Genomic DNA, 16,386 nt, shown 5'->3' on the forward strand with positions numbered 1-16,386 from the left:
GGTTTTATCTGACAAGCTGTTAGACATAAATGAATGATAATTTCACAGCAAAATGATTAAAGATTAATTAGAAAGAAACAATAGGCCGATTACTTCTCAAAAGTTACACACTCTTACTTAGGGAATAAAACAAAGTACTAAACCAGCATTTTACTTGTCATGATACAAAACATTTCAAAAATAAAGCAAAACCTATTACTTATAAGTTTCTACAAATAAGCATACCAGTCTCCTCAGTACTGCTTTCATCCGATTTAGATGCGCTTCCTATCGATGATGATGAAGGCCCACCACCAGGACCATTTTGTACACTGGCAACTGCATTCCTCGGAGGAGGGTCTTTGTTATGAAACTCATTTTCAGGTATCATGTATGGCTTTCTACTTTTCAACTGCCCAGAGTAGCTGAAATTCGCACAAAGTGTTTAAATATACAAACACAAATAAAAAAGTACAAACAAGGAATTTAAAAGAATAAAATTAGCAAGTTATTCACACCACTGCTTGGTTCTAGAGAAAAAAAAATATTAAGTTTTCAGTAAGCTCTTCAAAGTCTTTATAGAGAACCCTAGATTCTTCCTTTAATAAAAATTTCAATACAAGCAAATACTTAAGCTGACTTTTTCCTTTTCATTAAAGGCCTGATAACTCAACTGATGGAAAATTTAATTTTCCTCCCAACCAAGACATATTATATATGAGTTTTGAAACTATTATCCAGTATAGACCGGAATTTGATAATCAGAAGTGATAACTCTCACCAGCCTGTGGGAACATGATCGCATTATCTCCCATAATCTCCTAAAGTAAAACAGAAGATAAACTTCAACACTGTAAAACATTTTAAGATCTTCAGAATCCTTTTGTCATCTAGTCTCATAAATCACATTAAAGTAAGATTGTGTTACCCCATAGCCAATGCATATAGATCAGGCCTCTTCTCTTTTTCTTCTTGGCAGATTTTATGCACTCTTCTTTCCAAAGCCTGGCCCAGATTCAAAACTTTTGGGTACCAAGGAAGTATTTTTGTTAGCACAATCAAGATATTCCTGATATGAGTATATTCGCCTGTTTCAAGGCAATGTACTGATGCCTACAAGAAAAAGTTTTAAGATACAGTATTATAATGGTGTACATATGAAGAAGAAAAACTACATTTGAAAAACTCAAATTCTTTTTATTTTACCTTTGTTAGTTTGTAATGCCATTTATGTACAACATGTCGAAAATTTTCATAGTCTAACTGATCAGCTTTATTTCCACCATCAAATCCAGTTGCCCGTAATATGGTAAGGAATCCTGGATAGTTTCCACATTCCTATAAAAGTACAGTTCATCACTTTAAAAGAAAAATTCTGTCCACCAAAATAGCAGAAGCTGAAACTTAAGTAGACTAGATTAATGGTTCCATATGAAAACATGATGTGTTATTTGGATATTAGAAAGTTTCCACATAAAGGTTCAGCTTATTCAATGTTATCAATTTGGAATGTCAGTTTCAGATCAGATTAAAAAGTACAGCAGTTTTTAACAGTGAATGACTTGTGCATTTAAACAGTGTTTTACAACTGAATCTGAAACTCAGCTTCCCTTTTATAACACACACCTAGAGAACAACCTAGAGCATACTGGAAGTGGTTATTATATCATAAATAAAACAGAAGTATAGTTGTTAGTCATACCTTTTCATATGTGGCTCTATCACTGTGCCACCTGGTCACGGTCTCTAACATGCAGCAAAGAAATCTCCCATACCGACTAGCTTCATTTTCAGTACAGCTTGCAACTGTGTAAATTATGTCAGAGAAAACCTACAGGAAAAAATGATTGAAAAAACAAATCAAGGTCAAATTAGTTCAAAAATTAAAGATCATGTTATAGGAAATCATAATAAACTAAGTAGGTAAATTTAGTCCAAATTAATTTTCTCCTTCTATATTCACACTTGTAGAGATCTTTGGAGATTACACCTTTTATAGGGAAACAGCACATTCATAAAGCAACCTCCCAAAATTATCATTACCATTATAGAATGCCATAACTCCTTTAGCAAAAATTAAGCCATAGATATTACTGAGGTTAGGCGGACAGTAAGAAGAAGCAAAGCCGATAAAAACTAGAAACAGGCAGCTGAAATACTGGAACATGACACTACTTTTTAAACCACAAAACGCGGTAACTTATTATTAAAAGAAAAACAGATGCAAAATCTGCTGTGACCATACTGAACAGCTTCCCTATTTCTATGTAAAAAAGCAAAGGTATTGGTTTTTTCAGGGGAAAAGGGTAAAGAATGGAGAAGAGAATTCTACCCATTATGACACAACACGTAAACCCAAATGTTGAGTTAATAGCTTAATCTAGTGTGCTTATTATGTACCAAGCACTATACAAAATGCTTTTATGTGTAGTGACCCATTCAATCCTCACAACAATTTTATGAAGCAGGTACTATTACCCCATTTTACATATAAGAAGACTGGGGCAAAGAGAGGTTAAATAACTTGCCAGAGATAACATAGATAAAAAGTGGTAGAGCAAGGATTCAAGTTCAGGCACTTGGCTCTTGAGTTCATGCTTTTAACCACATACATAGCAGTACCTCTAAAGATTATATAATGTTTAGCTATCTTTGTGTGAGATTTGTTTTTTAAGGGTTGCAATAAAAAGAACTTACTCGATCATAGCAAAGAAGTGTGGAAAAATTTGGAGTTTTCTGTTGATGTACCAATTCAACAAAACGAGCACAGTAAACAGCATCAATTGCTGAAAAAATACATCGAGGAAATATACACAGCTGTAGGAATTTTGTGATGGTCTCATTTTTGGTAGATTCTAAAAATAATGGAAGAATATATTAAGTGGTAAACTGCCTCCTCAAGTGCTTCAAGGCCAGTAAACATGACAACATATTAACTTTAGTGTAAGAATGCTATAAAACCACAAACTATTTATAGTTTGTAACCAAAAGGTCACCACTGGGATAAGACTTTCATTTTTACTCTGAGGCCATTTTTCTAAAATTTCTCCAGAAATATGATTTTATACACAAGGATTGCTAAGCTGCCAATACTGTAGTTTTAAGTTAACTAGTTTCACCAGCAAACAATCAGTTCCTTCAGTAAACATGCAAACTTGATTCAACATTAATGAATAACCAAATGGGATAATAAACACTGAATTGAAATACAAACAGAATACATTTCAACCCCTCCAAAGTTATAAAGGTTTTTTCTTTTGCTATTTAGTAGCAGCAGCAGTGCAGCAATTCCAAAAACCTACTTGCTAAAAGCCAGTTGTCCTTTTCCAGTTTCAGTCTCTGTAGAACTCTCTGTACATGTTCCATCTGTTTCTTTTCTTCTTCAAGAAGCTTGTCCTGAAGAGCAGTACAGCGCTCCTTCTCTTTTTTCTTTTTATTTGGAGGCTATGAAGTATAAATTAGATACTTTTCTAACTATATGCACGTTACCTCCCCCTTTTAAAAATAATTAAAAATTGTAAAAGGAGATAAATATTGATACTTTAGCATCCTTCCTACTGCTGCCATGAGCAAGCTTTTTAAAGTACCATTTTACCATTACCTCGTCTCCACACAGGAATCTAAAAAATAGCCCTCAATTATATCAAGTCTACTTTTTCTACCTGGCTTTGAATGTACTACATAATCTGGGCCCATCCTATGTATTCAAATTTATTACTCATTCCATTCACTCCAACATAACTGGTCTCCTTAAACCCTAGACTACTTGACATCTTTGCTGGAGCACAACAGTGGCTTTCTTATTTGCCTCCATATTTCCAAATGTATCTTCAAGGGCTACCCAGCTCAAGATCCACCTCCTCAATAAATTCTTCTTAAGAGTTCTTCTGGGAACTCCTACTGTTCTTAAAATTGGAGTGACACAGATCACCTTAAGTTGCTAACACAGTCTTCAGTTGAAAAGCAAACTGAAATACCTTCTCATTGATCATAACCTCCACTGAATCACCACACTACCCCACCGCCCATTGAGAGGTTACCATTACACCCACTTAAGAAAACTGTATCTAGCAACTAGATTATAGCTTTAAGGACCCTGAGCTAAAACAATTTCAAAGCATGGATAATGTTGAAGTAATAGTATAGTTATGCACTTAAGCTACTAGAAAAAAAAACCCTACCATTTCCTGATTGTCATCAATTGCTTTCATCTGGATTTTAAGCTTATTGACTTCTCTTTCATAGCTGGTATGTGGAACTGCAAGGTCATACATTGTCAATGACCAGAATGTGGCATAGAATTGAGGGCTGATGTCATCCCAGACTTTGGAAACGTGCAAGGAAACCACTGCTTCATGGACAGGAGCCATCACCATCTCACATGACGTGATGTACTTATGAACTTTATGTTGCTGTTTACTTCCCTTTTCTGATTTTTTAAGTTCATCATACTTTGACTGAAAAAAAAAGTAAAAAAAAAATACACACACAGATATACAACAATTTATAGCACTAACTTTTCATGGTATAAAAAGCTATATTCCCTTTTCAAAAATCAGATGATCACCAATCTCAAAACTATTACAGGAATACTAGTTTCTTACCAACATCACTTATTTTAAGATAAATCATCCCTGGCAGCTGTTCCAATCTTGAGTCCCATGTGATAACTAGGGGTTTTTGAAAATTCTTATCAAATCTGACCAGCTAAACGAACAATCTATACGTGCTCCCTTCTCCATTCCTGCTACCCTTCTCTATCTTCCTGCTGCAACAGGCATTGAACACGTAGGACTTCCAGTCTTGCTTTTGAGATATTCAAGGAACAATAGGGAATGTCTTAACACTAGTAAAGAGGCAGAATGGAACTAGTTAGAGTGAACCAGAACAGAATGTAGTATCGTTTACATATAGTCCCCACCAGCTGTTATAATTTGCAAATTAACAGCTGTATCAACATGAAAGATTTAAGAGTCTTTCCTAACACTGCTAAGTAAGGTTGAACAAACATCTGGGTTTGACTGGGATTAAGGGATATCCTAGGATGCTAAAACTAAGAAAGTCTGAGCTAGGCAAACTGGGATCAGTTGGTCACTCAACTACTAAGCAACATATGATACTCTGTGAATGGTATCGTTAAGTACATAGGAGTTTAAAGGGTATGGGAACTGAAGCTTCAGTTTCTTTTGTCTGGTTTATTCTAATTGGGGGTGGAAGTCAAAAAGGGCCACACACTTAATTATATGAGAAAAGTACAATAGGAGGGACTAAAAATTAGTATTGCCAAAAGTAAACAAAAAACAACACACACACAATAATACAAAATAGAGTTGTTGCTAATGTCTCATGTCCTTTGGTCTCTTTAGAACAAAAGAGCTCTCACCCAAAAAAAAATCTGTTCGGGTTAGACATCATCCTTGAAGGTCAACCTAAGAGGAGACCAAAAACTAGTTTCTTCTTTATATTAGAAAAGCACTTTTATCATTCAGTTTGTGCTAAGCATGGTATCAAAAATCCAGAACTAGAAAGTCAGAAGACCAGTTCCAATTCCAGTTCTGCCACAAGATAGGCACAAGATTCTTAGCTCCTTAAGGACCAGACTTCCCCTCCCTCTACCCCCAATTCTGGATGCTGCTATATTCCCAGGTTCATTGAGCTCAAGGCATACCAAGTTAACTATTTGTTCCAGAGTTATTATTATTTCAGGCAGGATCTTAGAATCTTAGAATTGCTCTGTAAGTAAGCAGCTTTACCTCCTTTTTTCTCCATTTTAGAGAGCATCCTGATAAATACTGAGACCACCAAATGACAAAGCTACAAAGAATGCTAGTTATAAAAGACAGGTCCTGATTACATCAGACAAGAGAATAGCAGTGGGGATAAGAAATGTTATTAACATTTTGAGGGTGGATCTTACTGAAGGTATCTAATATGAATTTAGGTGAGCTAAATCTGCTAAAGATTCTAAAAAATTACGGGTTAAAGAAGTGTGAAACTACCTGCATAAGATAGTCTGGCTAACTTATTTGGGTAAGGTCTACATTATAAGCTTGGGAAAGCATTTCTTTCAGTCCTTTGTCTCAAAGTTGTGTCTCAACCATTAAAACTGAAAATCAGGATATAGGCATGAGAAGGTTTTATGGTAGCCCCAGTCTCCCCACTCCATTTGGTTCTGAAATCTGTGGCTTCTATTACTAGGCATCCACTAGTCCCTATCTAGTCAGTCAAATAGGCTTGGATCAGAAAAGACAGCTAAACTTCCTATTTACCAAAGATGAATATTTCCTTGTCTTAAGTCAGTTTAACTCCCACTTCAAGCTCATGTCTTCAGTCAAACTGAGAGACCCTACATCTCAAGTCACCCAGGAATCTAGACCTATAGAATAGAACTGACATCCACAGTTACGGCCCAACTTCTAATTATTCTTCAAAAAGCTCTTATTGGCTCAAGATTTTGAGCAGGACTTTGTTGGCAAAATTATTTCCCAGAGAGCCTGCTGGTGGTACTCAGTTCTGGAGGGGACCTAGCGGTCCTCCAATACTCCTACATATTTACTCTCCCATGGAAGGTTCTTCAAGAGAGGATTTCACCCAAGAAGCAAAAGCAAGGATTCCCAGAGCAGTTTGGATGCCCATCCAGTGCAACCAAGGTTGCTGAGGAACTCCCTTTTCAGAGGGTAGCATGTAGCCTAAGAATACGGGGCTTATCCCTGACTTGGCTGTATGGTTATCTGTTTTACTCCTCATCTGTGGGAAGGAAATGTCATTTGTTTGTTTAGATTTTGTATCTCTTAAATGGCAAAGACAAATATTTCACATGGGCTAAAGAAAAGGTAGCTACTGGTATGAATGACCTGCTCCATTTTCTGACCTAGAAAATTTTAACCAACCTCAGGCAACCAAGTGTTCCTATTTGCTAGGGTTCAATATCACTGACTAGTATGTTCACTTCTCAGAATGGCACAGGGCAGGGCAGAATTCCTGAGATGAAGCAATTCTCCCACCTCAGTCCTTCAAGAAATGAGGTCCCCTGTTGTATAGCTGAGACTGATTTACTGTGGGATGGGACAACAACACAAGACACAACTACATAAAGTGAACATAACAATTCTCTGGGTTGAGAGATTCTAAAGAGAAAGAAAAGTCCTAACCCCACTCCTTTACCCCATTTTCCCATAGACAGGGTAGTACAGAAACTGATACATAATGCTAATAAAGGGATAATTAAGTCAAATAACATTTGGTTAGATGTTGAGAGAGGTGAGAGACTGTGGCAGTTGATATGTAAATACTAACAGCTATGATTCATTAAATGATTAATTAAGACCCCAAATTCCTCAGCACCATTTTTTGCAGCCTCTGCTATACAGCTATTGCCCTACTGGGAACAAAGAAAGGATCCCAGTTTGAGAGAAAGGACCAAGACCTTACATAAAATCTGTAATAAACGCCTTACATAGTACAGACTTTAAAACAACAAACAAACATAAAGGCCAGAATCAAAGTCTACAGAAAAATGAAAAATACACTGGGGCTTCAATCACAGAAGGGAAGTACCAGATTCCAAACCGAGGACTGCCCATGGGCCTGAGATGAAAGGAAAATTAAATTTCTATGAGAGGGCACTGCTTTACAGGGAAGAGTCTATGTGGTGAACAGACAAAGTATATGGAGGGGGGGCAGTGGATGCTGTCTCCTTTTCTCTAGTTCCCTTGCTTAAATTTTAACAAAGTCACTACTGGAGACGTCCTACCTGAAAAGTCTCTGATTTGTTACTGGATTTATTTTGAGATTGTTTCATTTAGGTAGAGAGAATAAAATAAGAATCATGAACACATCCTTCCTAAAAGTTATACAGCAGAGAAAGAATTTTTAAGGGGTTGGTAAGTCTGTCAGTCTGCCTTTCAGGCATTATGAGTAATAGCATATCAACCATCTGACAAGGATATCGTCATTAAGGAAACAGGACTCTCTCTGTACTCAACAGGAATGTTAATCAGAATAAGGTACCCAAGTATACCTGCATCAGAATCACCTGGTGCTCCCAGTCCTATTTAAGTTAGACTTAAAATTTTGGGGACATGGGTTTCTGAGTTTTTAAGATGTTTCCCTGGTGAGTCTCATCTACACTAATGTTTGAGAAATACAGTTCTAAAGGGTCCATATGATATTAACCTAAACAACTGGTAGAAAAGTAACAGTAAAATTAGAGATTAAGACCTATTTTTAAAAGGGACATTTTCATTGTATGCTGTTCAGAGCTGAGGACTAACAATAGACAAGAATAACTTTCTAAGAGCCATCACCTATACCTATGTCAAATTAAAATATATTAAAAAACAGAACAGTTGAGAAATACTTTGAAATCATTCTTGAATGAGAGCAAGGATACTTGTACTTACTGAAATATGGTGTGCATACATTGGCCTAGACAGGAAAAATGCTGCATCATGGGGTGTATGAAATTCATTACAGAGCACATCAATTGAAGGCACTCGCTTTATATAATCTTCAGTGCTTAGATTAGATGCTAAAAACCCACCAAACTGTACCAGAGTATCATGACACTAAATTTTAAAAATGAGACAAAAAACACAGATATGCAATCATTTTACAAAACATTTTCCAAAGTGTTTAAGATTATGTTATTTTAAAAATATCTTGATTAACAATTAAGAATCCAAATTTTAAAACTTGAAAGAACTTTAGAGACCATCTACAAACAATCACATAATCATATTACAAACGAAAAGACACCAAGGTCCTAACATTGACTTATCCAAAGCTTTAATAGCCAAACAGGTCTTTTAATTTCCAAGCTACTGTTCACCACTTTTACTAGAACATATTTACCTAAATCACATAAAACAATATGAATAGGCAAATAGATATCAACTCCATTGCCCTTAAAAGATCAAAACTTTACTTATATATAACAACTCTCTTAAAGCTATCCCTTAAATATCATAATCTGCATTCATTTCTAAAGTCACCCAGCAGAAATAGACCCCTATTTCCAGAATGTCTATTCTACATTAGAGCTGTTTCACACTAATATGATGTACATGACATTTTTCAAATTACACTACATTCTACGATTTCTCTTAGCAGAATAAAATATCTACAAAAACAAAAGCTCCTTTAACTTGCCTGATCATAGAGCTTTCCCACAAGTTTCAAATGTTTCTCTCCACCTTCCTGAAAGATTACCCCATTCCTCTGCTGAGCCATAAGCAAACAGAGAGGAAGAGCAAGATCATGGTCCAACAGAGCATCTTTTAATCTCTGAGAGGATTTTTTAGTGTTTCTGATCTGGCCAAAATAGCCACCCTGCATAAGAGAAGACATAAAAGTATCAGTGTATAGTATATAGCACATGCCATCTGATTTGAAAAAGATATAGAAAAGGTAAAATTACAATCCTTAAAATTAAAAAATCATACATCCCTTAGCCTTCCACTTCTACATGTTTATTTTAGTGACAATAATACTGATTATACTTACTGCTTAAAGATAACTGCCCATTACATTTAAACTTCTGCATATTTTCCTCTTTCCACCTCGTAGTCAATTAGATTCAACAAGAAAGTAACTATGTTCAAACTTATGCCAATGAGAATATCAAGCACTGCAGAAAATTTGATATTTATTTACTTTACAAATGTATTGCTTGCTTTCACACTTTGTTTCAGCTTTTTAAAAAGTTAGGTTAAAACAGCTAGTGTATCTCAATTTTAAAAGGGGGGGGTAGAGGCAGTTGTGAGGGGAGGATATGGCTTTGACATTCGGCTTTATGTACTCTTGTATTGTCTGGATTCTTCACTATGAGCATGCACAGCATTTGAATTAAAAAAAAAAACTACCCGATAAACAAAAATAGCAACTCTCACCTCAGCTTTTAGCTGCTCTCCACCTGTCATGGCCTCTAGTTGTTCCATTGTCATTTCTTCTGTAATTTCTATTCCTGCCATTTTTTGTACCACTTCTTTCAATATAAGCAGGTCAAAACTATTTGGGAAAATATAAGAAACATGTCTATAGTTGAAATGCCAAATGTAATAATGGAAGCATATTGAAATTAATATACTGAAAAATCCCTAAATTTTTTGTACATAAAAATCGGGGGAGGGGGCAGCTGAAATGGGTTTTAAGGACCAAAAAAAGGAAAAACTGCATTCCTACATCTACATCAATAACTTTTTGGTGCATATGTCTATATTTAAAATTTTTATTTGAAAGTAATTTCAAACTTAAATAGCAGAAATAAGAATAGTATACCCATATAACTTTTACCCCTGATTCACCAACATTTTTTACCTACTTGCTTTATCCTTTGCTTCGTACACACCCCATCCCCATACACACACAATTTTTAACCATTTAAGGGTAAGTTTTATATATATCATGGTCCTTTACTCCTAATACACTTCAGTGTCCATTTCCTAAGAATAAGGATATATTCTCTCACATAACCACAGCACAGATTATCAACTTTAGTAAATCTTACACCGACTCAATACTTTTTATCTAATCCAGTGTTCATATTTCAATTTTATCAGCTAACCGAATTGTCGCTTATAGCATTTTTTTCCTCCTCCAGTACAAAATGATCAATATGTTTTTGATGGTATAGAGCCATCTCTCTAAACAATCCAATTACTAAAAACGAAAATAAAGATGTGGAATTGTCATATACACTTGTAAGGAAGGAAGACTAGGAGGGAGGGGAGAAAGAGGAAAGGAAAAAAAGAAAGGGAAGTTCCAAATTAATCAAGGTGACAGCCCTATGTGCATTTTCATAGTACGTCAACAGTTATGGATTTTAATTTTCAAAGTATAGGATTGCCTATGGAAATAACAACATATAACCTTCAATATATTCTTTCATGAGTTAAAACATTCCTTCCTATAAAACAAATATAGGTATTTTTCCAAAAATAGAGCTAGACATATCCAAAACACAAGCTTCATAGATAGAGGATAAATTTTCTAAGATTCTTATCAAGGGCTTGCTCTTTTAACTTGCTTTTCTTTTCCTAAAAACAGTTTTCCAAAAACAAGAAGGCAATCGTACAGATTTAATACTAATAAAATCTTTCACTATTTATTTAAACTATCATTTAATATGATGGTCACGAAAACTGTATTATTCATGGTACAGAAAACTGAGTTACAGATTTAAAAATAATGTATGGAGTAAACACCCGGAGCTTTCTGGAGCTAGCTGAAGCACCTGTGTGGGGGCTTCAGGAGGAGGCCAGAAGGGCATCCTGCAACATCCTTGAAGGAATGGAAGGAGGCGGCTGCCCATCTGGAGAGAAGACTTGTAAGTAGAGGTTCCACACCATGGAGGCCGGTGCCCATCGTCCACCGGAGGCACAAGCCCCCTCCAGAGCTGTTCTGTAGCTGGAATTAAAAGCTCCACTTCCCAAAAGACTGGGTAGGAAGAAACTGCTGGGGCACCAACATTAGCTACTGAGAGTAAAATTCAGTGGGCTAAAGTATAATCCTGAGAACAGCTAAAGTTTAAGCCTGCCCAAGCCAGAAAGAAGCTGGGAGCCACCATCTTAACTCGTTGCCTGGCACAAGGGGAAGCGGACGGACTGAGAATCCCAGTGCTGGTGGGGACCAGCTTCTTTCCACCAGGTCAGATTGCAGCTCTTGCCTAAGACACAGTGCCACCTCCTTCAGGGAGGACGCTACAGGGACCTGTGCCAGGCTCTCCGGGAAACTGACAGCCAAGCCTCGAGGTGGGTGATTGTCCTACTCCGGTGGTACACACCACCCCAGGAGCTGTTCTGTGACCAGAATTGGAAGCTCCATTTCCCAAAAACAGGGGAGGAGGAGATGGTTGGCTGCCAATTTCAGCTACTGATTGGCAGACTTGGATGGCTAAAGAATAACCCTGGGAACAGATGGGGTGTGAATTTGTCCAAGTCAGAAAAAGGTCGGTGGCCACCATTTTGACTCCACCTCCAGCCTGAGGGGAAGCCAGCCTGACCAAGTATCACAGTGACAGTAGGAACCAGTTTCTTTCACCCGGATCAGCCTGCAGCCCCAGCCTAGGCTTCAGTACCACCTCTGGCAGAGAGGAGGTTGGCTCAACACCAGTCTATCGGTAACTGAGGGTACCTTTGGCTGGGAAAAACTGAATAATTAAAAATCTACTGGGGCAACTGCAGTCATCTTGGACCTCCACTGAATATACTGCTGCACACACCTGCAGCTCCATCCATGCCCCAGGCAGGGGAGAAAGGGGCGTGAAGCTTCATCAGTCTCTCTGGGCAAATACAGTCTAAGTCAGCATGACTTGAATTATTCCATACAGCTGTGACTCTGTCCCTAACCCTGACAAAGGAGAAAGTTGGGAGAAGCTTCATCCATCCCTGGGGCAATAAGGGCAGCTTTAGCCTCCACAGTTTATAGCACCAATTACATCCTTGGCTCCTATGGCACAACCAGCAAGGGAGAAAGAGCAGGAAGCCCTAAACTAAGGAGAAAAACTGTACCCAGAATAAATACTCTAGTAATCCAGATGCCAAGACACCAACCAAAAATTACAATCCACACCAAGAAACAGGAAGCTATGGCCCAGTTAAAGGAACAAGAGAAGACTCCAGATGGCAAAAAGGAGTTGAGACAGCTAATCATAGATGCTCAAACAATCTCCTTAATAAATTCAATGAGATGGCTAAAGAGATTAAGGATATTAAGACGACACTGGATGAGCACAAAGAAGAATTTGAAAGCATGCATAGGAAAATAGCAGATACTGAATGGGGAATGAAAGGTACAACAAATGAAATTAAAAACACTTTGGAATCATGTAATAGATTTGAGGAGGTAGAAGAAAGGATTGGTGAGCTTGAAAAAAATGGCCTCTGAAAGTGAACATAACAGAGGAGGAAAAGAATGGAAAAAATTGAACAAGGTCTCAGGGAATTAAACAGCCAGAGATGTGCAAACATACATGCCATGGATGTTCCAGAAGAAGAGAAGGAAAAAGGGGTAGAAGGAATGTTTAAAGTTAGAAAATTTCCCAACCCTATTGAAGGACATAGATATCCATGTCCAAAAAGCACAACATACTCCCATCTGAAAAAATCCGAATAGACCAACTCCGAGACACATACTCATCAGAATATCAAATGCCAAAGACAAAGAGAGAATTCTGAGAACAACAAAAGAAAAGCAATGCATAACATATAAGCGATACCCAATAAGATTAAGTGCTGATTTCTCACCAGAAACCATGGAGGCAAGAAGACAGCGGTCTGATATATTTAAGACAGTATGAAAGAAAAACTTCCAGCCAAGAATATTATATCCAGCAAGACTGTCTTTCAAAAATGAGAGCAAGATTAGAATATTCAGATAAACAGAAACTGAGAGAATTTCTAAGCAAGAGACCAGATTTTCAGGAAATGGTAAAGGGTGTGCTAGAGCCTGAAAAGAAAAGAGAGGAGAGAGAGGCCTGGAATAGAGTCTAGAAATGAAGATTTTATCAATAAAAGTAACTGAAATTTTCAAAAGAGTGGTGAAAATAAAATATGACAGATAAAACTCAAATAGTCAGGAATAAACTTAACCAATGATGTAAAGTACTTATATTCAGAAAACTGCAACCCAATGTTAAAAGAAAATTTTAAAAGTCCTAAATAACTGGAAGAACATTCCATGCTCAAGGATTGAAGACTAATATCATTAAGATGTCAATTCTACTCAAATTGATATAAAGATTCAATGCAACCCTGATAAAAATTCCACCAACTTTCAAAAAAAATTGAAAACACAATTAGCAAATTTATTTGAAGGGTAAGGGGTCCTGAATAGCCAGAAAAGGAAAAGCAAACTCTCATCTCCAAACTTTTAATCATACTACCAAGCTATAGTGGTAAAAACAGCATGGTACTGGAATGAAGACAGATACACAGACCAATAGAACCAAACTGATAGTTTAGAAACAGAACCTCACATGTATGGTAAAGTGACTTTTGACTAGCCTGTCAAACCCACACACCTCGGGCAGAACAGTACATTCAGCAAAATGGTCCCGAAAGAACTGGATATCTATAGCCAAAAGAAGGAAAGAGGACCCCTATCTCACACCTTATCCAAAAATTAACTCAAAAGGGATCAAAAACCTAAAAATAAAAGCAAGAACCATAAAACTTCTAAAAGAAATTGTAGGAAAATATTTTTAACAGCTGGTGGTAGATGGTGGATACTTAATGGAGATAAGAGAAGGACTGAGATAGACTACTGATGTTTAATGTATGTAGAAGTAATGGAACCCAGAAGAGAAAGGCGCCCTGCCATGTGAGGGAGGCGTCCAGGATCACCCACATAGAAGTTTTACTTAGCTTTACTGTAAAAGTGTGGAAATGTACAGAATGGATGGTAAAAGTAGTACTAGCTAGTTTGTAAATAGGGATGTGGCTGAAAATGATAGTCTAGGGATGTAAATGCCAATTGACAGAATGCTAGAGAATAATCTAGGAACTGAATAGCACAGTAAACCAAGAGGTGGATGAGAATTGTGGTTGACGGTACAGATGGAAGAGTGTCCTTTGTGACCTAGAACAAATGTATATCACTACTGCAGGGTGTTAGGAACATATGGGAAAAATACAACCAGAATGACCTATGGACTGTGGTCAGCAGTAATAATGTAATATTCTTGTATCTATGCCAAAGATGCACTGTGCTGATAATGGGGCAGTATGGAAAATGTGAGCCAAATGTATAGTATGGACATGGTAACAATCAGATGATATCTTATCTGTAACAAATGTCCCACCAGTGTTGTGTTGTTGGAAGGGTGTTGCTTGGGAATTCTGTATATGTACATGATTGTTTTATAAGTTTACAAGTTCTGTCATAAAAAATATATTTAAAAAATAATAATAAGGTGTGTTGGAAGAAAAACACACCAAATGTAAGATAAGGACTATAATTAGTAGTAAGATTTTGACTATATTTTCGTAATTTGTAAAAAACATCTCACGATGATGCAAGGCGTTGATAAGAGGATTGATGTATGGGACCCTTGTTGATATTATGCATGTTTGCTTTGTAAGTTCACATCTTTTACTATACACTTGTTGTATATAAATGACATAAAGATAATAATAATAGGGAGGGTTGGGGAAAATACTTTCGTTAGTAGTAATATTTTGACAATGCTCTTTAATCATTAGTTAAAAAGGTTTAACAACAATGTAAGGTGTTGGTGGTAGGGTGAGTTATGAGCATCCTGTATGATGTTATATATATTTGTTTTGTAAGTTCACAACTATTACTATACACTTATTGTTTATGTATATTTGTGTGTGGGTGATATACTTCAATAAATTTAAAAAAAAATAAATTGACCACAAAAACTAATGTATAGTCTCCTGGTCTAGAGACAGAAAAGAGTAAAATGTCTAAGAATGATCAATAGATGAATATAGCATAAGTGATGTGCTGACAGGAGTCTAAATATTATTTCTTAAAGTAATCCCCTTAGCTAAAATAAACATTTGTTAAAAATTACTTAGGTAATGCTTGCTTAAAACACCAGATAGCTTTCAGTTTTTGGTCTGTCTGTTGAAAACAATTCCCAGTTCTTTGATTCTAGTCAGTCTACTGCTAATGAGGTTTAAAATACATACTATTTCAAACTCTAAGCATAGGTATCAGGCCAGAATAAAATAATAAAATCCAGTAATTATAAAGAAAAAAAGGACGTTATCCAAAAGGAATGCGGGTCTTACGTATCTCTAAAGCTGCAATTCAAAAATTGTTTTAAAGATACCACATACATTCTCTAAATTAATAAATACCTTTCCTACCAAATGCTCAATGTAAAGGTCAATTAGTGTCCAGTAGCATAATCAATCATGCAGTACATTTTATCATAAGAGGATGTACAATACATCATATTAACCATGATCACCTATTTATAAGTGTCTTTTTAGTGAGTTACATATATAGCCAAATATTAAATTTATTTCTGTAAAAAAGTATTTTGTTAAGTATATTTCAGCAGAGCTCATATTAAATTAGTTATTTTAACTAAAGCATTCCATACAAATAAATGAGCAACTATTCTATAATAATTGGGCCTACAACAAACAAGCAGTCTTGCATGATAATAGCAATCTCAATACCCCAACACCACCAGAACTATTCTAATTACTGAATTTAATTTATATATAATTTACTATGAATACCTTTTGCCTGCCTTCAGCTGATTGGCTACATATTGAAGAAGACCAGCAAGATCAATTGGATATTTACGAAAAACTGCACCACAGAAACTAGCCAGACCTATAAGAGATAAAAAAGAATAGGACCAAAAGTTCAGAAAACATAACATTGTCATTTCTTCAACTAACTCAATTTCTAAAACAAAAGGAGATA

The 16,386-nt window shown here is 36.3% G+C and overlaps 1 protein-coding gene across 1 annotated transcript in view; it reads right to left on the reverse strand.

The window, feature by feature from the left end:
- Window positions 1–16,386, reverse strand: part of THOC2 (THO complex subunit 2) — a 136,704-nt gene that overhangs the window by 18,856 nt on the left and 101,462 nt on the right. Inside the window, exons 19-29 of the mRNA XM_058291677.2 lie at window positions 16,197–16,293; window positions 9,870–9,987; window positions 9,130–9,309; window positions 8,382–8,546; window positions 4,161–4,436; window positions 3,282–3,423; window positions 2,677–2,834; window positions 1,682–1,810; window positions 1,186–1,317; window positions 908–1,092; window positions 226–404 (exon numbers count right to left, since the gene is read on the reverse strand). Coding sequence (XP_058147660.1) covers window positions 226–404; window positions 908–1,092; window positions 1,186–1,317; window positions 1,682–1,810; window positions 2,677–2,834; window positions 3,282–3,423; window positions 4,161–4,436; window positions 8,382–8,546; window positions 9,130–9,309; window positions 9,870–9,987; window positions 16,197–16,293 — 1,761 coding nt within the window. The remainder of the gene's footprint in view (window positions 1–225; window positions 405–907; window positions 1,093–1,185; window positions 1,318–1,681; window positions 1,811–2,676; window positions 2,835–3,281; window positions 3,424–4,160; window positions 4,437–8,381; window positions 8,547–9,129; window positions 9,310–9,869; window positions 9,988–16,196; window positions 16,294–16,386) is intronic.

Source organism: Dasypus novemcinctus, chromosome X (assembly GCF_030445035.2).
Source record: "Dasypus novemcinctus isolate mDasNov1 chromosome X, mDasNov1.1.hap2, whole genome shotgun sequence".
Taxonomy (NCBI): domain Eukaryota; kingdom Metazoa; phylum Chordata; class Mammalia; order Cingulata; family Dasypodidae; genus Dasypus; species Dasypus novemcinctus.